Source organism: Abramis brama, assembly GCF_963993115.1.
Source record: "Abramis brama genome assembly, chromosome: 16".
Taxonomy (NCBI): domain Eukaryota; kingdom Metazoa; phylum Chordata; class Actinopteri; order Cypriniformes; family Leuciscidae; genus Abramis; species Abramis brama.
In genome coordinates, this window is record NC_139978.1 from 5,765,834 (window position 1) to 5,789,481 (window position 23,648).

The window sequence follows — 23,648 nt, forward strand, 5'->3', positions numbered from 1 at the left end:
GTACAGTTATTACTCCTTGCATGTCAGAAGTAAATAAGCCATATTTGAGATCGATGGATGATAGGCGAGGGTTTGGTTTTCCTGCCCGACTTACTGTAATTACCACGAAGACCCGCCGTTAACTAACTGTGTGACTTCGCCACATCCTGTTGAGTTTAATTTCTGACTAATAACAATTAGTTTTGGTTGACTAAACCTCTTGTTGACTAACGCTTAGTCGACTGTTAGGGGGCCGGATATATGCGATACTTGCTGAAAGACAGCTTTCAAACGCTCTTCATGTTTGTTTGAGTGCTCAAGGTTTCTGCTTGCAAGCGTTGAGCATTGTAGCCAATCACAATCATATCTGTTGAGCGTGTGATTGCAGTGGCCTATCAGAGGTGCTAGTCAGTAAATACTAGTCAGTTTTTCATGTTGCTAAGCACACTGCAAAGTTTCTGGACTGAGAACTTGATAGTGATTAACAACGGACGAGACAAAACGAGACAACATTTTTTAAAAGTAATTAATTCAACAGTTTTTGCTATGGTATCGAAATTGTTACAGAGAATCGTGATATTTTACTGGTATTGGTACTGGCTACTGAAATTTGGTACCGTCACAACCCTACAGTATGTATCCCATAATGCAGTGCGACTTGATCATTATGACAAATGAACTACATAAAGCCATTTTTAGTCAAAGTTTGATTAAAAAGCAAAGTATCTTTTTGTGAGGTTATGTGACAGTAGTGTAGCATACTACAGTTTATTGTTACTTTCTGCAATAAAAACAAACAAAAAAACAGTAGCATACTGCAGTGAGGTCACATGACAATGTATAATATATAATAATTTGAAATAATCAGATTTTTATCTCACTGCATACTACATTTCAGAACATTTATTGTTATCTACTGCATACTATTTCACATATAATCAGCATTCAGTATATAGTATATACTCTCACAGACAATGTAGCACACTAACTGCATACTGCATTAAAGTCAAGTGACACTGTAGTATAAATATGGTTTATTATGTTTATCGCTAACTACTGCATGCTGTTTCACATACTATTAGTAGGCAATATACAGTATATACTATCTCTAGCCGTGTTTCCATTACCATTTAAATTGCACAAATTAAAACTGCGAATTGAAAATACGCCCAATGGAAACACGTCAATTTTGCACAAACTCCCATATATCGCAAAAAAGTTTTCCCGCTCGCATGAGGAGGTTTTTCAGGCAATTCAAAAAAGGAATATTTTGCAAAAACTGCAATGGAAACACATTTACAGTTCACCAGTGTACGTGAAAGTCGATCAAGATGACGTGATATGTTTGGACAGAAAACGAGATGGAGTTCTTCATTAAACTCATCAAAGACAGGATCACAGGAATACTGGATTCTAAACGATAAAGAAATGCCAGAATTTCTCAAGATAGGAGGGAGAAACGCTCATATGAGCCGCTCACAGTATAAGAGGCTTTCCTTGCCATTAATGCTTGTATAACACACATACGTCTCCTTCCATTAATAATAATGGCTAGTGCGGTGGCTGAGATATACGTAAACCTCCCAACATCCGTTGTAATGATTGTTGGAATGACTCGCAAGATGAAAAAATTACGCTTTAGTCTCATAACATCGGTTAATGGAAACGCCGTCATTTCGCAATAGTTTTTTAATCGACATTTAGAAAATAAATGTCAAAACGCGGCTAATGTTACTGAAGTAATGTGACACTTTAGTGTAATACAATGTTTATTACCTAATGCATACCGTTACTTTTATTTTCTCCAAATCAGGCAATATACACACTGCATACATCATTGAAGCTTTTTAATTGAAATGTTTAACTTTAACCTACTGCATACTATTTTTTGAATAGTATATACTTGCGCAGTTAAGCAGGACTCTAGTGTTCCGTTAGGAGTGTGTGTGTGTGTGTGAGAGTGAAGCATGCAGGTTTTCCCCCGCGACTACACTCGGTTCAAGTCATCACACACACTCTTGCCTTCCTGCACACAGAACTGACTGAATATATTTGTGTTTTCACAGAACCTGCAATGGGCACGAGATGTGTTGCTAGGGAGCAGTGTCCCATGGCAACAGCTGAAGCACATGCCGGCACAAGGACTTTTCTGCGAGAGGAATAAGACCAATCTGTTCAACGTAAGTCACACACACACATGCAGACGCACATGAATGTCAGAGTTTACCATGTCACGACAAATTTGGTTTACAGCTACAGCATGATCCAGTGTGAAAACATTAATGATGTTCAGCATGTGAGCGAGTCTTCTGTTCATACACATGTGTGTGATTCAGTGCAGTAAAATCCCTCCACACACACTCTCACACACATAAATCCAGAGAGATTATGACTCCTCACTGAAAATGCCCCAAACTGGCTGGATTTACAGTCCTCACTGCGCACCATGAGGCAGACAGATGGCATCACTATGGTGTGTGTTCATATGTTGTTGCTGTTTTTCCCAGTGGCCTTTTGGCACATTGGTACCGTCCTCCCAGAGCTAAGGCCATGTATTAGTGTGTGTGTGTGTACCTTTGGCTGTGGATGCGTTCGCTGTGAGGAACAACCTGTGGGTTTGTCAGTATTGGCACACTGCAGTATAAAAACACTCGTGCGCCTCGTCTCGCTGGGCTTCAGAGCTTTGCCCACTAGGATACGCCAACCTCATGCCCACCTGTCATCAGCTTATGGGAAAATCCTCTCACACACACACACACACACACACACACACACACACACACACACACACACACACACACACACACACACACACACACACACACACACACAGCATCCGGGCTGGGCTCATGAAACCTTCTGAAGAGCTTATGCACTGAAGTGGATGTTTTTTACAGGGGTGCAAACAGCGCGCTTTTCGGCGCCTCCCGCTTTTTTCACGTCAGTTTGGGTGACTTGTGTGAATCGTGCAGATCCGAAGAGTTTTTTTTTTAAAAGGGGGGGGGGGGGGTGGTTTGAGAGGGTCTGATTATAATTTAACCAACAGTAATTCTGGATTGCGTCCACCAACAAGTAAATAGGAAATAAGCGAATCAGAACACTGCGCGCCAAACCAGCAGTATGTGCGCAAGCGTGAACCACTAGTGTTTCTGTCTCACTCTCACTCTGGAAGTCTGGATCTGCCACTGCATCACATTTCTCTCTGCGTGGCGTGGAGTGTCCGTTTTTATGTCGGCTCTCATGTTAACTGGTTAGAGCACAATGCCTGCGTGACACACACACTTCTCGAGCCGCGCCGAAACCGCGTGCTAGAAATAGAACCGCAACCGACGCCTATTTTTCACGCGACACGCAAGAGTGTTGGCAGTTTTCAGACAAAATAGAAGGCGCAAATACATATAATAAATTACATTTTGATGCTTGAAAGTCTCTCGGTTTTGACAAATGCATATATAATTGTAATTTAAAAAATAGGCCTAATTATCGATTTTCAAATATTGCCCGTCAATAGGCCTACAGATAGAAATATTCTGTAGCCTATTTTGCCGTCAATACTACCGACGTTGTCTTTGCTGTATCAGGCTATATATATTATGTTTAACATCCAAATGTAGATGGTCTGTCGGCGCACAGAGCCACGCAGTCGCAGACAGCACATGAAGTTCGTGAACACCGAATTCCCTTTTCTTTCTTATCTATTTGTGTTTGAACAGACATGTGCACGAAAAAATAAGTCAGTGTCCGTCTCAACGAGTTTCCCCGTAAACGCAGTCAAAATAAAACGGATGCGTGTCATTACCGGTATTAGATACGTGCATTCGTCTTAAAGGGACAGCACCCAATATACCTGCAGCTGTTTGTGTCACCAAAGTTAATCAAACAACAAAAGAGAAAGAGAAAAATCACGTTTTGTCAAAAGATAAACTGTATTAATACTTAATACAGTTAATTTACCTGAAAAACATAAAGCACTGCTTTATTTCTCGTGTATTTGTGTTTTATTGTATTTATATTTGTATTTTGTTTATTAGTTTCTATGCAGATGCACTAGGCCTACCCTACACAATTACCCCAATCATCCTAGAATTATTAATTCTTTACAAAAAGAGCTATTCAAATCATCAGGTGAAATTGTTTTCAGGAAGTAGCAGTAAAGCAAGAAGAAGAAGTGCAAGATAGTTTTTCTAAATTTCATTTGACTCTATGTGCCTATAGGGGTGGGTTGGGGATGGTGGCGATGTAGTATCTGGATATTTGCCGCGGGACGAGGGCTTCGATTACCTCTCTCTTTTTTGACCATACATGTGTTTGCACCCCTGTTTTTAAGGTTATTTCTAGAGTTGTGGTACTTGGACTTGTTTACAGCTGGTATTAAGATGTGCTTTGGTGGATCGAGGGAAACACATTCCCGTTTACACCTGGTGTTTTAATTAGGGATGTCCCGATACCACTTTTTCACTTCCGATACGATACCGATGCCGCAGCTTTGGCTATTTGCCGATACCGATATCAATCCGATATTTTTATTTTATTCTTGAACTAATACTACTCATAATAAAATATATGGAAGCACTTTGCTCAATTAACCACATAAAAACATCACTCAAATGGAGAACAAATACTTCTCCAGTATATAGTCCACAACAACAGTTGATAATGAAAGACTGCCAGCCTTTATTCAAAAGACCTTGAGATATGTTTGGTAATTGTACCTGAATGAATTTCAAATTAATTTGCTATATTTCAGATCAATATATTTGTTTCCTTAAAATTTTAATTAACTTTAACTTTATTCTCATCTGAATTATAAATAATTTATGTATAAAATAATACTACCATTAAAAACACATTTGATTTTCTTTTTTAATCAATGTAGAATGTGTAACTTCAAAATAAACAGATTAGTGCTCTGTTTGAGGACAAGAAACGAAAACCAATGCAATATGATGAATTTACAAAAGATGAGATCATTTTTGCTTTTAAACAGCGTTTGTGTGTGTGTGTGATTTTGGTTGGGTGACAGTTGTAGGTTACAATTTGACAAGAGTTTACAGTTTGACAAAAGCACAATGTTGTGTTTTACACAAATATAAGTAGGCTAAACATTTTGCAGTTTTAATGATGTCCTGTATGAACAAAATGACGGAGTTTGTTTTTATGTTTCCACTGTTCGATCGCGCCCGTGCCCCTCTCTCTCTCTGACACACACACATTCCAGCATTGCAGTCTTGACATCGCAGCCTGTTCATTATGCTGCGTTCACACCAAATTCATCAAATTCGCGCCTATCGCGTCTAGTTCGATGCTTGAACAGTTTGAATTAATTCGCGCGTCCAAAGCGAGTAGGATGATAAAGCGAGCATTTGAAGCGCTAGAATAGACGCGCTCAGAGCTAAGGCGGGGCTACAGATTAGGTGTCCCTAAAGAACCCGCATATGTCTATGCGCGTATCTAACAGTAGTTCCGCATATAATATAATGTGCACGCGAGTTTTATTTATTTTTATGCCGTGTATTCTCCGTGTAAATCCATGCACCGAACCGTGACGCACGTACCGAACGTACGTTCAATACGAATACATGTACCGTTCCACTCCTAAAAGGTATCGGATCATATTTTTTCTCCCCTCCGATATCCGATCTAGCGTTCTGGGCCAGTATCGGCACGACACCGATGACGTGGATTGGATCGGGACATCCCTATCCCTATCCCTATATAGTTTTAATCCGTCTCTTCTGTCCACTTTCAAACACTTCTGTCCTGATTTCTTCGAGGGGAGGGTCTATGGGTGAGTAAATGTATGAGCTTTTTCAGATCTTTCAATCTAATGGATGAAATAAGCTCACGATATTAACATATGAACACTACTGGAGATGACGGAGAAATACACGGAGAACATCAGCTTCAGTTTCTGCTCTGACAGACGCGAGATCAGCCGAACGCTGTGAGTGTGTTAGAAATCAGGAATGATGAGAGAACGTTGAGCTTCGTACGTTTTTCATCTTCAAACCAAACTTGAGTCTTCAGCCGACAGAGCTTAAATCCCGCTCTATCGCTCTTCCCATAATGTTCCCGCATTAGACCAGTAGACGGAGAGAAGACGGTCTTTAGAGGCTGTTTGAACACATTCGATCACATGAGCGTTTACACTACGAAAGCAATCCGGTCTAATGTGTTTTCAACTAACTCTGGAAGTGGAGGAAACTGGACGAGCTCAAAGCGTTTTAGACCCGTTTACTCCTGTATTCAGAGTCGTCCACTCGTGATCCGATCGACCAAAACATCTTAATACCAGCTGTAAACGACCTCAGACTCAAACTCAGACTGCAATTATGAATGAACTCAGATTCGGACACTCTCTAGTTGACTTAAACTCGAACTTGACTCGGACTTGTACAATAATGCCTCGTTTCCACTGAGCAGTACGGTACGGTACGGTACGGAACGGTACGCATTTATGCCTCGTTTCCACTGAGCAGTACGGTACGGTACGGGACAGTACGGTACGGTTCGGGTCTGTTAACCATGATCTGGCTAGCGTTTCCACTGCCAACAGTACCCTTACTTGATAGGCGTGGTGTTTCGATCGACGTCATTTTCGTGCGAAGAAGAACATAGTAAACTTCAATGGATGACATGCAGCAGATCTTGTTCTTGCTCCTCGACATGTTTGTCACAAGAAGACAAGCGCCGACATTAGGCTTTCCTCAATATCAAGTACGCAAAGTTTGTACTTGCCATGTGCGACTCCTACATGGTACAGCGCGTTCTTAAAAGCGTCACTCAGCTCGCTCTGCTACTCCGGTTATCTCTGTTAACTAACTCTGTATGTACATTTTAAGCAACAATAAAACGAAATATGTAATATAAAACACCACTCTGCCTCTTTTCGTTTTCATTTAAGTAAATTAAACATTATAGGGACACAAATGTGGTTCATGCGCAACGCATATTGATTATTCACTGCACGTTATACGTTATTCTATTTATAACAAAACGAAATTTAAAACACAACCCTAACGTTACCTCTTTTCGTTTAAATAAAAAAAAATTAAACATATTCCAGGCAATATATGCGTTTGTACAAATGTTGCAATAAACATCAGTGATAGCTAATCTTGTAAAAAAAAAATGACAAGAAACCATATTTCTTTTTGTAAAATTTCAGTTTTATCAATAATAGCCTATATAAAAGTTTAAGTAAAAGGTACAAGAAGCTATACAATAAGAAATAAAGCAAACAATTCAGTCAAATATCCAAATGCAGCGCTCTAGTCTAACATTACAACAGTAAAGTTAAATACAAATAGCCTATAACGTTAATATGAAACTAAACTTAGCCCTCAGCCAAAACGATTGACAGGGAACTCATTATATATTCACGAGACCAAAGATGGCCCGTTAGGTCTACACAAGACGAATTATATCTCACGTTTAACCACTACCGTCGGAGTCAGCGACGAACGTCAGAAGATTAGCCGAGGAAAGGCTCATCCAGCCGGGAAACATGAGCGCCGAGCCCCGCTGAACACATGGATCTCACAACCGGGGGAAAAAAATCATCTTTATAAACATCTTTGCTCTCGTGAATATATAATGAGTTCCCTGTCAATCGTTTTGGCTGAGGGCTAAGTTTAGTTTCATATTAACGTTATAATGTTAGGCTATTTGTATTTAACTTGTAATGTTAGACTAGAGCGCTGCATTTGGATATTTGACTGAATTGTTTGCTTTATTTCTTATTGTATAGCTTATTGTACCTTTTACTTAAACTTTTATATAGGCTATTATTGATAAAACTGAAATTTTACAAAAAGAAATATGGTTTCTTGTCATTTTTTTATTACAAGATTATCACTGATGTTTATTGCAACATTTGTACAAACAAATATATTGCCTGGAATATGTTTAATTTTTTTTTATTTAAACGAAAAGAGGTAACGTTAGGGTTGTGTTTTAAATTTCGTTTTGTTATAAATAGAATAACGTATAACGTGCAGTGAATAATCAATATGCGTTGCGCATGAACCACATTTGTGTCCCTATAATGTTTAATTTATTTAAATGAAAACGAAAAGAGGCAGAGTGGTGTTTTATATTACATATTTCGTTTTATTGTTGCTTAAAATGTACAGAGTAACAGAGATAACCGGAGTAGCAGAGCGAGCTGAGTGACGCTTTTAAGAACGCGCTGTACCATTTGCATGTAGGAGTCGCACATGGCAAGTACAAACTTTGCGTACTTGATATTGAGGAAAGCCTAATGTCGGCGCTTGTCTTCTTGTGACAAACATGTCGAGGAGCAAGAACTAGAACTGCTGTATGTCATCCATTGAAGTTTACTATGTTCTTCTTCGCGCGAAAATGACGTCGATCGAAACACCACGCCTATCAAGTAAGGGTACTGTTGGCAGTGGAAACGCTAGCCAGATCATGGTTAACAGACCCGAACCGTACCGTACTGTCCCGTACCGTACCGTACCGTACTGCTCAGTGGAAACGAGGCATAAATGCGTACCGTTCCGTACCGTACCGTACCGTACTGCTCAGTGGAAACGAGGCATAAGTAACTACATAAAATTAGTCAATAAAAACGTCTCCCACTCAGACTCAGTTGGTTAAGGACCTGGACTCAACTCGGACCCGACACTAGTTATTTCTTCAATTAATCAGATATTCCACGTTTCCCAGTGGCATCCTTCAAACAATGTGCAGATTTAAGTTTATAACTAAGGTTACGAAATAAATACTATATTATAAATACTATTAAGTCAAATGACTTTTTATTGTAATAATGCAAAATAAATGTTTTTTCAAAAATAGTAATTACAGTGAGAGTACAGGTAAATAAGTAATAATAATTAAGTTAACAATAAAAATAGTTACTTATAAAATTATGAATTTCATAAAGTTTATATAAATATAAAGTTGCGATTACAGGATGAGGCTATATTGCGAGATAAAAAGTTTCAGTTGCAAGAACTAAAACTTCAGTAGTCACTCAGTTACCATTTTTATGAATTTATCTCTTTAAAGGTTTATATCCTAATTAATTATGATTAGGATAAAGCAAAAGTCTGAGACCAGACAAGTTTTACTCCATTTGATTGAAGTCTATGCACACGTTCTGTAAAGTTATTGAAGTTTAATAGCAACAGCGACAGTTTGCTGTTGTGACTGTAGCTGTATGGCCATATGGGAATGCTTGAATTAACATTTAACAGTAAAAATGTAAATTATGACCTTCTGAAAATCCTCTCAACCGTGTTCAGCCACACAATCACACTTTCAAAGCCACTTCTGGATTCATAAAACTATATTCATATGACCTTCTAGAAGGATTTCATATAAAATGCTCCTGTGTTTCAAACAACTTGCATTGTGCACTTTTTTCACTTCAAGTAATAATCTTTTTGATTTGCACTAGTAATTATCTTTTTGATTTGCAATGTTGCGGAAAGCTTGTGAAATAGAGAGAGGGAGAGTCTTTGCATTGGTGTGTGTGTGTGTGTGTGTGTGTGTGTGAGAGTGAGTGATATGGGTCAGGCTGCTCTAGTTTGCCTCAGGCTCTGGCAGTATTTGTTGGCCCAAGCCTTAAACGCATCAGAAAAACACAAACACAGTTTGTCTCCCACGTCCACACACACACACACACACACTCAGGCATATGCGCTGGCATATGTGTCCGCCCACTCTCTGCTCTCACTGGACCACTGGCCCGAGACTCAGGCTTCAGTTCATTCTTCATCACACCTGGAGTAAATGGACCTGACAGTTTCTGTTTTGTTTTGTTTTGTTTTGTTTTGTTTTGTTTTGTTTTGTTTTGTTTTGTTTTGTTTTGTTTTGTTTTGTTTTGTTTTGTTTTGTCATCCAGAGAAAACTGGACAGGATTTTGGACAGCAAAAAAACAAACAAACAAACAAATAAATAAATCAAAAGTTACAGTAAAGACATTTATAATGTTACAAAAGATTATCTTTCAAATAAATGAAATAGAACATTCTATTCATCAATCCTGTAAAAAGAATCCACAACTGTTTTCAACATTGATAATAATAATGAATGTTTTTTGAGCATCATATTAGAATGATTTCTGAAGGATCATGTGACACTGAAGACTGGAGTAATGATGACGAAAATTCAGCTTTGATCACAGGAATAAATTATATTTTAACAAATGTTCAAATAGAAAACAGTTATTTTAGATTTTCATATTATTTATCAATATTACTGTTTAAAAAAAAATAAAATCTAATAAATAGGGCTGTGAAATGATTAATCGTGATTAATCGCATCCAAAATAAAAGTTTGTGTTTACATAATATATGTGTGTGTACTGTGCATAATTATTTTGTATATATAAATACACACATGCATGTATATATTTAAGAAATATTTGCTTAAATATACTGTATATATAATTTGTATTATATATAAATATAAATATTTTATGTATAAATAAAAAAAAATCTTAAATATATACATGCATGTGTGTGTATTTATATATACAAAATAATTATGCACAGTACACACTCATATATTATGTAAACACAAACTTTTATTTTGGATGCGATTAATCGTTTCACAGCCCTACAAATAAATAAATGCAGCCTTGGTGAGCATATGAGACTTCTTTTAAAAACATTAAAAATCTTACCGATTTTATTTTAGTAAATTATTTTAATTTAGTAATGTATTTTATTTTTTTATTTTTCAATAATTATTTTAATTGTTTATTGATGGACCTGTCAATATTTTATTTTAGCTTTTGAGTTTCTGACTTTCTCTTTGACAGTTTTGAGCTTTTCTGCATTCGGCTTCTTGTAATTGGACAGTTTTAGTTGAGTTGAGAATCTGAGTAGCTCTGACCCTTCAGGGGAACGACCTCTGACCTCTGACCCTTCAGGGGAATGACCTCTGACCCTTCAGAGGAATGTCCTCTCTCTGTACCAGCACGTCTGCGCAGTGTAACTCATGAAACCGGCTGAATGGTGTGTGTGCGTGCGTGCGTGCGTGCGTGTGTGTGTGTGTGTGAGAACGCTGCGCTCATGCTCTGTGTGTGAAGCGCTGGTGTGTGAAAGTTCAGCAGCCTCAAACACCTGTGGTTCACATGTAGAGATACGGTCAGCTCCATTTGCATCTTGACTTTCCTGTTAGCTTCAGGGGGTTGGAAATGCCAGGTGTGTGTGTGTGTGTGTGTCAGTGGAAAAGCACAAACATTGACAGAGGGAGAACAGGTAATGAGAGCTGTGTGACACCCTGAGTTTCTGCACTCCTGATTTATTCTCTGTCTGTAATAAATGACAAACTTCAGCTCTCAGCTTCGTGTCTCTGCTCGTCGTCTCTTCTCAGTCTCTCTCCCTTTACCTCTTCTCTTCTCTTCTCTTCTCTTCTCTTCTCTTCTCTTCTCTTCTCTTCTCTTCTCTTCTCTTCTCTTCTCTTCTCTTCTCTTCTCTTCTCTTCTCTTCTCTTCTCTTCTCAGTCTCTCTCCCCTTTACCTCTTTTCTTCTCATTTCTTGTCTCTTTTTCTCCTTGTGTCTCACATTGTCTCTTCTCATCTCATCTTTTTTCTTTCCCTTATCGTCTCTCCTTGTCTCGCTTCTTTTCTTTTTTCTCGTCTCGTCTTTTTTACTCCTCCTCCTCTTCTTGCCCCATCTTTTCTTGTCTCTTCTGTTCTCCTCTTTCTTGTCTCCGTATTATTCTCCTCTCGTCTCATGTTTTCCCTTCACATCTTCTGTCGTTTCACATCCTCCTCTAGTCTCTTTTCTTCTCCTCTAGTGTCTTCTCTTCTCTCTTTTCTACCTCTTTTTTCTCATGTCCTGCTATTGTCTCAGCTCTTCTTGTCTCTTTTCTCTTTTACTCTTCTCTCGTCTTGTCTCACCTCTCCTCTAGTCTCTTCTCCTCTTGTCTGTCTTTTTCAACTCTTTTCATCTCTTTTCTTCTGCTCTCTTCTACTCATCCTGTCATCTCTTCTTGTCTCTAGTTTTTTCTGCTCGTCTATTTTCTTGTCCTCTTGAGTTTTCTCATCCTTTTCTCTTCTCGTCTTAGTCTCTTCCTGTCTCTTCTCATCTCTCCTCGTTTCTTCACATTTATTCTTATTCTCCTGTTCTCGTCTCATCTAACCTCTTTTCTTCTCTCCTTTATTAGTCTGTTCTTTATAGTATTTTCTCTTTTTTTGTCCTCATCTCATGTTTTCTCCTCTTGTCTGTCTCTCACTTCTCATCTCACTTCTCACTCTGTTCAATTCTTTTCTCTTCATTTCTTCTCTTTTATTCTTGTTCTCAACTCATCTCTTTTCTAACGTTCTCCTCTTTATAGCGTCTTCTCTTCTTGTCTCACCTCTTCTTTTTTGTCCTCTTGTTTCTTCTGTTTTCTCTATTCTTGGCTTAGTCTCTTCTGTTCTTTTCTCATCTTTGCTTTAATTCTTGTTTCTCCTGTTCTCACCTTTTCTCTTCTTTCTCTTTTTTCTTAACTGTTCTGATCTCGCCTCTCCTCATAGGTGTTGTGTGTGTGTTCACACACACCCTTTTCCCTCTGACCCACACTAACATCCTGTTGCATGTTTTCTGTCTGCTGTCGTTCACCTCTCTCTGTATGTATGTATGTATGTGTGTGTGTGTGTGTGGGTGTGCACTTCTGAGCTGAGAAATGGAGCTCTTCTCTGATTGGCTGGTGTATTCAGAAGGGGCGGTCCCTCCGCCTGTGTACAGAGAGAAAGAGAGAGAGAGAGAGAGGGAGGGAGGGTGAGCGCACTGGGGTCAGAGCAGAGAAAGACAAGCGTGGGCGTTTTGTTTTGCGATGGCAGGGTTGGAAAGAGAGGAGAGCGAACGCTAGTCTAAGGCACACTCGTTCAACCATCTCTCCTTTTCTCCTCCCTCCGCACGCGTGCATCTCACTCTCTCAATCCTGGACTATAGCTCGCCTTCTCTCGCTGGAACATTACAGACAAATCAAAACATCCCATTTACTCTCACACACACACACACACACACACACTTCATACAGGCAGAGCGTGGAGTAGCTCTCCTCGGTGATGGTGAGTTTCTTCCTTTTTGTTTTTCCTGTTTGGTTTCCTTTTCCTTCTGCCTTTGCCCGTGGAAAGGAAAAGTGTCAGCGGAGGTTTGTGGGGAGCAGTGTGTGAGAGTTGAAGGAGCGGAGCAAGAGAAAGAAAGTGAGCGTTTGAGAGTGGTGACGCAGATAATAGTTAGCTCGTGCCGGAGTCCTGCGTTTCGTCAATACGAGAGGCAGTGATGAAGTGCACTGGCTGAGTCAGAAAACTGGGAACCTCCTTGTTCCCGCGTTCCTCTCAGGCTTGCGGTTCTGGAGTGCAGATGTCGCTTTAGATGTTTGCTGTCATTCTTGCTCGACACTTTGAGCAGTTGTTTGTCTAGGGGAATCCCTGAGGTGAAAGTTACACACGGCATCTGATGCGTTCACGTTTCGCTCTGTTAGTCAAATGTGTTGAATTTGAACTGTTTATCAGAAACACCTTGCAATGCTCCTGAAATCTACACATCGTCTCTTCATCTGTTGGTTTATGCTTGAAGTGCTGCTTGTGTTATTTTAGTTTTTAGTTTGAACTTTTTGTTGTTGCATGGTGAGGGAAGCCCCGTGTCTGCTGGGCTCAATTCAATGATTTTGCTGTCAAAATTATATCGATCGCATTAGAAGCAGCTGTAGGCCTGAAACAGACATGATAGCTTGCGTTTATTCCGCGGGTCAGTTGAGTTTAGTCAATTTGTATGGTTTTGAAGCTATTTAGGAGTAGTCATGAACCTGATGGTAAAGCTTCAGGTGCTTTTTTTATCTGTTGTTGTTTTCTTCTCATACTAATGGAAATATGCTAATCAGAAGCGGACGATTGGCTGGGTTCATCCTTGTAAGGCATCAGTGAGTTTTGGTTGCTGTGCAAGCATTGTTTTTAGCTTTCACTCTCTTTTTAATGGCCAGAATCATATGAACATGGTTATTATTCATTTGCGTTCTCAAATGTTTCCTCTAGATGTGTGGGGATTCCCAGAAAAAAAGAAATGGAGAATGAATGAGGCTTTCTGTGTATCAAATTACAGCATTTTCTCGTCAAACACAAACCTTTGAAAGAGGAAGGGTCATACCATTCACTCTCATTATGCCTGTCCTTTTCTGAAAACAATCAGTCTTATCAGTCTTTCCAACAACAACAAAAGTTTTATCATAACTGCCAAAGCCAAAGTGCAAAGCAAGTTGCTGAAAGGACTGTTTGTTTCACACTTTCACATGAAAAAGAAAAAAAATGTTTTTGCACAAGTTAAAACTCAAAAATTTCAAACTTCAGTGTTTTGAAATAAAAGCTGAAGTTTGTTCTTTATGACTATATATAATATATCATATATAAAATTTTAATTTGCAATGCAGTTGCAACTGAAAAGTAAAGTATTTTGCTGTCTTGTAACTGTTGAAATTCAACAAGTGCTTCACCAGAGGACTGCTTTAATTGTTAACATCAAATTAAATGCACAACATTTTTAAAGGAAAACCTGTTGCAGATACAGGCATATTTAAACTGAGATTAATAATTTTTATTAACATTAATCAATACTATTAACATTAAAATAAACATTATCTGGAAATTATAAATGCGAAATCCACAGTTGAGGCAAACCCATGTCTTTTAATGCTGATCTGATGTACAGTTGCTGCAGCGCAGGAATGACTTAGCTGGTGTGTGTGTGTGTGTGTGTGTGTGTGTGTGTGTGTGTGTGTGTGTGTGTAATCTGGCCGTAAAGCCGTGTTATTTGGACTGTGGCACAGCGGTTTGAGGGTCCTGTGCCAAAGACCTGTCTAATAGCATTCCATCCACTGATCCATCAGGACACGCCCCTTTCCCAGATCCATCCATCAGGACACACCCCTTTCCCAGATCCACCTATCATGACACGCCCCTTTCCCAGATCCACCTATCAGGACACGCCCCTTTCCCAGATCCACCTATCAGGACACGCCCCTCTTTCTCTTTACCGTATCCATCATGTACTGTGTCCTGCTGGAGGGGCTTTGGGTAATCCCTGCAGTAAAAGGGCAAAACCCTTACACACACACACACACACACACACACACACACACACTTCTTGGCAGCATCTCTCTTTGACTGCTGTTTCACATTTAAAACTGTGTGTTACGGCATTAGCCACTGATGCTGGCCTGTGAAAGGCTGGGTGATATATTGAATATTCATTGCATATTTTAAGCCATTTTGTTTAATGTCAGAATGATTTTATCTGGACATTAATTTTCATAGAGTGCATTTCATTAGACTAGTCTCGCAATCTGGGAGTATGAGGGTATTAACGTTTCTGATTTAAAATTCTGAGTTCTGGCGTATTCCAGTTTAAAACAGCATTAGAGTCGATAAGTCTGATTCATTTCTCATCATTTGTCGTCATTCACTCACCCTCAGTTTGTTCCAAACCTGCATGAGTTTGTTTCTTCTGTTGAACACAAAAGATGATGTTGTGAAGAATGTTGGTAACCAGGCAGTTGTTGGACCCCATTGACCCCATATGGGGAAAAAATACAATGGAAGTCAATGGGGTCCAACAACTGTTTGGTTACCAACATTCTTCACAACATCTTTTGTTTCTCAAACTCATACAGGCTTGGAACAACTTGAGGGTGAGTGAATGACGACATTCAGATCATGCACGTAAAACGTAATTTCGAAACTAAATCAACCTATACGGACATCATTGGAGTGGCCCATGACCAAGGAAACACTAAATCATGTTTATTTATTAATTATAGTATAATACTGGAATGCAGAAATGCTACATTTTGAATCTAATTGGCTGCGATGGCTGTTTTGAAATTACATTTCCTCTTAAGAAATATTTATACATATTTAAATATTGAGATGTAAATCAAATTTTGCCAAAAGGATGAAAAATAACGAATAATTGTTTCGGTATATCACACAGGCCTATTCAAAGGCAGAACATGTGTGCATGTGACACTTGAGTAGGCTGAGTTTCACAACTCCCTTCACAAAATATGAAGTTTATTGTTTTTTTTTAATCAATCCACCAGCTAAATTTCTTCTCCAGTTTCTCTCCCTTCCCTCCGCTCTTCTTCTCATTTTCCTGATGTCTGCCTTTTGGATCGAATCGTTCAGTCTGCTTTTAATTTGATGACTAGCAGCTGCAGATCATTCCGCATGCAAATAAACATCCAGGTTTCCGGAAACATCCGACATTTCAATTAGCATTTCCTTCTTTTTCAGATTCTCTCTTTTCTCACTCCTGCATATTTTAGTTCTCCCCTACAGCATGTTCACATGCTCTAATGCCATTACCTACATTTTCTGGAACGTCTACATGTCCATACATGGGCGTCTGCCAGGCCCAACTGAAGCAGTGTCCTTTTTTAGGGCAATTAGAAAGATTGACTGCAGAAAAGTGGGGTACACGGTTTCATCACTGAAATCAAGACCGCAGAGACAAAACAGACTGATGTTTACTTCTCTGCTCACTGGAGACACGGTCACACCACTGAAGGATGAAACCGTCCCGACCAGAGCAATCAGGGGATCTTCCCAACATCAGTCACTTGTTGATTTCATTTTAAAAGCAGAACATTTAGCAGTCATTTTTTGTCGAAAAAACAAGAACCGGCTCGATTTTTCTTTTACGTTCAGAGAATGAATGAGTGAATATTCGATCTCAACATGTGGGCGGGAATGAAACGCCTCTTTCCACTGATTGGTCAACCAAACGTCAAACCGCGTCATCAGTTGTTTCTCACTTCCGTTCAACAGAATAATATTCACCTGCTGCTACGGATGCTTAAAGTGTTTATTGCAACTACATTTCATCACCTTCTCATCAAACAACCAGATTAGTTGTACCATAGACGGGGTGTGTAGGCATAAATTCGGCAACCTACGTGTGGAATATTAGTTCATCTCATTAATATTCATTTACTTTGTATCTGCATTCACAGCTACTCCCTAGTCTAAGTCTTTGGCACGCTACAGAAAGGGGCGTTTCATTCCCGCCCGCATGTAGAGATTGAATATTCAAACTGTTCTTCCATTTTCCACCCTTGAATGTAAAAACAAAAAAATCAAGCTGAATTATTATTATTTATATGTTTTGGAACTTATTGCAAGATTACATTCCGTTATTCATACATAAAATCCTGAGCCTATTTACTTTATTAAATCATGTTACTTGTTTTATTATGCATAATTAGTCATGTGCAATAGATGGATAAATTGGGTTCTTGTTTCAAATTTATTGTACACTACCATTAAAAAGTTTGGAATAATTACGATTTTTTTTTTTAAAGTGTATTTGAAAGAGGTCCTTTACGCTCACAAAGGATGCTTTATTTAGATTTTTTTTTAAAATGCACCCAATAATATGGTGAAATATTATTACAATTAATAATAATATGTAATAAGATGTCACAATATTACCGCTTTTTGTTTGTTTTTCATCAAGTGCAGCCTTGGTGAGCATAAGAGACTTCTTTAAATATAACATGAAAAATCGCAATTATTCTTTTTGAACGATACATTTGGACATTTTTCAGCTGTTGTCATGATGCTTAATGAACCATTTGGTTTAATTCCAATAGGTATCACCCACTTTTCATGATTCAATCAATTCTCAATGATTAAAATCAAGCCCTGTCCTTAAAAATCCTGATTATAGAAATAAAATGTGTTTCACGTTGACTTTAATGCGGCACTGCGATATAATGAACGGTAAGAGACGGTTCGATTTTCTTCAAACTGTTGCTCCACTATGACAATACAGCAGTTGATCTAAAAGAGGAAAAGCCGTTGTTTGTGCTAATTTCTGCTTTAGCACGCTTGCAGTCATCCTGAGAGTGCATCGTACTGCGCTTTCAATCGCTTCAGAATGCAGTGCCACGTGAAATCGAGCTTGCATAACTAGAAGTGTCTGCGCACTTGCGTAGACTAGAGCATGTCCTCTTGGCGCCGCCTTTAGTTTGCCATCTCTGTTCACTGTCAATAGCTTCATTTCGTGTGCTGTTTTCAGTCCAGCACGACTGGAGGGAAAGATGAACAGCTCGAGATGAAGCAGAGGGTTAGAGAGATGGATCGAGAGAGAGTGGGTTGAGACAGATTTCTCATCAGTGGGCAGATATTCTTCATGGCCGGAGACCAGCGCATCAAGAGCCAAGAGCAGATGGCCTTACGACAATCAAAATCCTCAGCTTCTCTCCAGTTTCTCTTTTGTCTGCACCACCTCTCTCATTTTTACCTTCTCCTATGAGCACTAAAGTGTCTGAAGTCAACCACTCAATCTTTGTCGCATGTTTACATCTTGTGAATGTTAATGGACTTTCCCAGAGGTTTGTTTTGCACAATGAAAGTTGTTTATGAGGCTCTGGATTGTGTTTCTAAGTATGTATTTCCTGGACTTTGCTGTATAGAGAAGCTCAGCAGTGGCCTTGGTAGCATGGGTTTTCCCATGGCTTGGGTGTCGAATGAGAACGGGACCCGATCTGACAGCCAACACTGGGTCTAAAGCTGTCCTGATACCTCAACTCCTCTTCTCTCCTCCTCTTCCTCAGGGCATCTGGCGTATTCCAGTAGATGAGATCGATCGTCCGGGTAGTTTTGCATCTCATATGAACAGATCCATCGTGCTGTTGCTGGATGTTCTGTCTCAACTGAAAGATCACCACACATTACTCAAAATCTCCCTCATGCTTCAGAGAACCCCCGACCAGGGAAAGTAAGACCACCATATCTCAATTCATTGATTTGTTGTTTAATTAAATAATGCTTATTTATTACAGGGAGTGGGGAAGTACACTGGAAACATGTTTTTACAAACTTTTACAAAAGTTGCAAATAAAACATTATTTTATTATAATATATGCTGCATGAAAATACTATACTAGTCTTTCTACTTCATAATGTCACATGTAATTATGTGTGAAATGTACTTGAAAATTCTCCAAGTAAATGCCACACCATTGTTTTAGCTTAACTTCTTAAAATGTAGTGTTGCCTAACGCTTGTTAAATTATCCTCGTCTAAAGTTGCAATTGTGTAAAATGTTAGGAAAAAGTCTAACAATTCGATTCAAATCAGTTCTTGAGGTAATGATTCGATTAAAAATCAATTCTCGATTTTGAATCTAATTTCGATTCGATGTATGCATTGGATTGTAGGTTACCGTTTTGTGTTACTTTTCCTATTTGACTGCGGTAGAAAAAAATCCCACTGAATTAATTTTAAACCTTGAATTTTATTGTTTTTTTCTTCCCATTTTAGTTTTTGCCATTTAAGCGGACTACAATCATTACACACATGACTGGCAGTCTTCTGTATTAAAGCAAGGCAGCCCTGAGACTAATAGAAAAACTACTTAGTACACAAGTAAAACTAATTGATGCAAAAATAAAAACGTTTTCACTGGTAAATAAAATGAAAATAAAGCAACAATAGGACAAATACAATAGATTTTTTTTTTCACATACAGTAGCCTAATTTTATTTAACATGCCTTAAGATATACTACAGAATTTAAATAATCAAATGTAAAATTAAAAACTGTATATTCTTCACTCTATGAATTAGAGTGAATTAGAGTGATTTTCAGTTTTTTATTAAATTAACAAAACAGACTGCCATAGTTTATTAGGCTACTGTCACTTTAAGAACAAATGCACGGGTCTAATGCACCGTTACACATCCGATTTGCTCCCAGCTGTTCACGTTCACGTAGGACATAAGACTGTTTATGTGAATACTCCACACAGTGTGCATTTTGACATCATTGTGGTTGTATTTGACCATTCAAGCGCAATAAGCTGTGAAAGAGACCTGAATTCGGGATCGCATGCGTCTGTGCTCGAGCTTCGGCTGCGTCCTTTTTCATGGCTTATTGTGATTTAATAACAATCTAACATGTCAATAACTTTAAGTAGTACAGCGAAGTTTAAGAAATGTAACACTTTAGAATATCCATTTTTGAAGTTTGTGAATCGATGCGAAATTTCATACAGCTTTCATACAGTCTCGTCATTTTTTTATCTTTTTGTTTTCCTATATTTTTTTTATTATATGAAACATTGCATGAAGCATTTTCATTCAAAGACATATCATATAATTTTATATATTGTGTGTTATAGGAAGTACTTGCGAGATGTGGACCGACAAGTTTTGGCCAAGCGAGCGTTTTGCTTCACTGTAAAAGTGCTGGAGGACAATCTGGATAAACTCACAGGGGTATGACAACTAATTTTCTCATTTGTTTTTGGTTTGTTTTTTGAAGGTTTTATTTTTGTTTTTGTTTTTTTTATTTTGTGTTTTGGTTTATTATACCCCAGAAATACAAGCTGAACAGTGGCCTTGGTGTCATATGTTCCCTATGGAGACACTGCCATGTTTGGGAAATGAGACTCAAGCCAGCTCTGACAGCCAAGGATACGCTTATGTTTGTGCTAACACATTAGCTAATGCCATCCTGACTGAACAGAACAGAGTGATAGCATCGCTCAACTTGATGCCTGCGCTTCTTTCTTTAAACGTATTTGCTAAGTTGCTAAGTTAGAACAGATTAATTGCAGGAAAACTTAAATATAAATGTTGCGTTTGTGACCTTTCTCACTTCTAGTGTCACACTAATCAGAAAATATCATCACATGTATTGTTTTCTTTCAGCAGAATCAAGATTAGCCATTTTCAGTGATTTTATACACGTGACAGCTATACTCCGATATACTTCAAGCGAAATCAAAGAACAGATGTGACGTCATTTCGAACAAAATCAGGCCACAGCGAAGTTAATTTGGGAGATCAAAACAGCTTCACAAAGCAAACTTTCCAGAAAAAGTTTGCTCCCGCTGGTAAACACCTTTAAATTATAGAGTGTATGAATTGAGGTCACTTTCCCGCCGGATCACAGTCCCTCAGCCGGACTGAGTGGCAGAAGAGCTGCTGAGTGACTGGAGTTAATAGAGGAAACTGCGAAAACACGAGTAAAATGAACGATTATCAGTTTAAACTAAAGCTTGGACTCCATATAATTTTCCTCACAACTTACCAAAGATCCAGTGATCTACGGATATTGACATGCCTCCAGGAATCGTGTTTCCTGACATTTATATGAGCCTGATTTCGACGCCGGGGAAATACATAAAGCAAATTTGCCTGTGAACGCTTTATATAAATACAATATAGGCAGATCTAAATCCTTGTGATCACTTATATCAATGTTATATACATCTTCATATCGTCCAGCCCTAAAACTTGTATAGTTTTTTGTCAGTGTTTATTTAAAAACATCCAATTTTGCAGAATATATTATGGTAAATATTTAATTGATGAGATGTCAATATAATACATACCAATACAATATATAGGGTATTTTACCCCTAAATCCATCATATTGACACAAAATAACTGCAAATCCACCTTTCTCTGCCTGGATCCAGTTGTTTCTATGAATCGCAGCGATCCATTTGCTTTTGTAGCTTTTGGAAGTCTGTAAAAACATACCTCGGCTTTCTTGTCAAATGTAGTTGTACAGTCAATCTCAAAGCTCTCTCCCGTTGTTGATGTGTTTGTGTGTGTTTTTCGTGGCATTCACGCTGAAAACCAATGCTTCCGCTCCGTCTTTCTGCCACTGAGTGTGTGAAACCGCAGTCACTCCGGCCGATGGTGACGTCACATGCATACCCTCTATTGGTCCGTGGCAATGATGTAATAGGTAATTCTTCTCCGGTTAATTTCTTCTGTTCAGTCCGTTGTGATCAGACGCGAGTAAAACATGAACACACTGGAGAGCTGCTTTATAGTAGAACCGTTCGAACCGTTTCATGTTTAACACTGTAAAGCTGCGCAGGTATTTCAAAGCAAAGAATGAAAAAGTATATCAGGGTCTCTAAAGGTTTTGTTGGATCAGTGTGTCTTGTGTGTTGCCGTGTCAGGGTTTGTTTTCACCTGACTGACCATGTTCAATCAGTGTTTGTTGGTGTCTGTTGGGTCAGTGTGAACATGGGAGTTATTTTTCAACTTGTTTGTTGGCGTTTGTTTGTGTGGTGTGAATTGGCCTTAAGATGTGGTTTCTGTGCCGCATTTATAGTGTGAAGATGTGTTTCAGTTTCTCTTTCATTCTCTCTCTCTCTCTCAGGTAAGCGATCCTCCTAAACCGTCCACCACCTCTATGGGTGAAATGACCACGGCGGATGTTTCCAACCGGCCTCCTGCTGCAGAAGACCCCAAATGCTCACACACCAGCCAGCCTAAAGCAGGACTCCCCGACACCCCTACGCTCACCGGGAGCGAGACCGGACCTCCTGCCATTCCTCAACTACATTCAGCCACACTTCAGCTCTCTCTGGAGCCTTTGACTCAGGTGACAGCGGTCACAGTTCACCCCAGGGAAGGTACTTCAGGACTTGGAGAGCCTATGGAGCTCGGCTTGGGATTATGGCCGGGTGCTTCAAAATTCAGAGATCCTCAAACGCCAATTGACACTGTCCCACAAGAGCAGGGCATGGTTAAATCAGTAGCGGAGGAGGTTGATAAGATCCCAGAGAGCAGTCGGGCGACGGAGCTGTCGCTGGAGGAGTTGAGCATTAGCTCTAAACAGCAACAGCTACAGCTACAGAATCAGGTGAACGCAGCTAAAGGACCGCCAACTATGGCCACTACGCCAGCGCCAAGCAACCCTTTACCCAGCAGCCCTGAGCTAACGCTACCACAGAGACCCAACAGAAAGAGAAAACTGCTGGATGACGTGGAGTCCGGCAAGACGCTGCTTCTGGATGCGTACAGGGTTTGGCAGCAAGGTCAGAAGGGCATGACCTACGACCTGCAGCGCATCGAGAAGATCATGTCCGAGACCTACATGCTGATTAAACAGGTGAGAAAGGATGAGAGTTGCATTGGGTGTTGCGATGTCACATCTCTGTTAAACATGACGTGGCTCTTTGAAAGCTTGTCGGAAAAGAAACTGGTGGCACAAGGTTAATGTTCAACCACTTTCAGGGGGAAATCCCATAACGTTTGTTGAACAAAAAAGATTGATAAGGGGAAGTCCGAGAAAAGTGTCACACATAGGACAAATGTTTTATCAGCGAAAAAATGGGTCTTAGCTTGTTGTCGGACTCGGTATCAATCTGTGTGAATCAAGCTAAACTAGATTTCTGAAGAAAATGTGTGTGGTGTTCGTTCATGCAGAATAAGCCAACACAAGTCTATTGCAGGTGGTTTCCAGTGCATCGCTCTGTGGTTACTAAAGTGTTCTGGGTAATTTTTTTTGCTTGTGTTGCTAGGGTGTTCTTGTTGACTACTCCATGTCTAAGTCTATAACATTCTGGGGCCGGATTCACAAAACATTCTTAAAGTTTCCCTGTAGTCAATACATTTTTTCCTTAAAACTCATCTTTGATCACCAAAATTACATATTTAAAAAAAACTTTTGTCAATTTTTTTTTTTTTCTTCTTAAAATAGCTTGAAGGTAACTCGACACTCTTGCCTCGGTTCTATGAATATGCAAATGAGCCCCGCCTCCACTCACTCACTCAGCTCAGAGATCCACTGGTTGACGATCACACGTTGATCTGATTGGTTACAAGGTAGTTTGTGACGTCAGCGATTTCAAAGCGTGTTTTTGAGACTGTCTTTGGTTCACTGCAGTTTTAAG

At 39.2% G+C, this 23,648-nt stretch overlaps 1 protein-coding gene across 3 annotated transcripts in view; it reads left to right on the forward strand.

Moving 5' to 3' along the window:
• The window catches only part of cabin1 (calcineurin binding protein 1), a 130,611-nt gene that overhangs the window by 68,669 nt on the left and 38,294 nt on the right, over positions 1-23,648 (forward strand). For all 3 annotated transcript variants that reach the window (XM_084087299.1, XM_084087301.1, XM_084087300.1), the window contains 4 exons: positions 2,046-2,159; positions 18,559-18,722; positions 20,127-20,223; positions 22,130-22,864. In XM_084087299.1, coding sequence (XP_083943425.1) covers positions 2,046-2,159; positions 18,559-18,722; positions 20,127-20,223; positions 22,130-22,864 — 1,110 coding nt within the window. The remainder of the gene's footprint in view (positions 1-2,045; positions 2,160-18,558; positions 18,723-20,126; positions 20,224-22,129; positions 22,865-23,648) is intronic.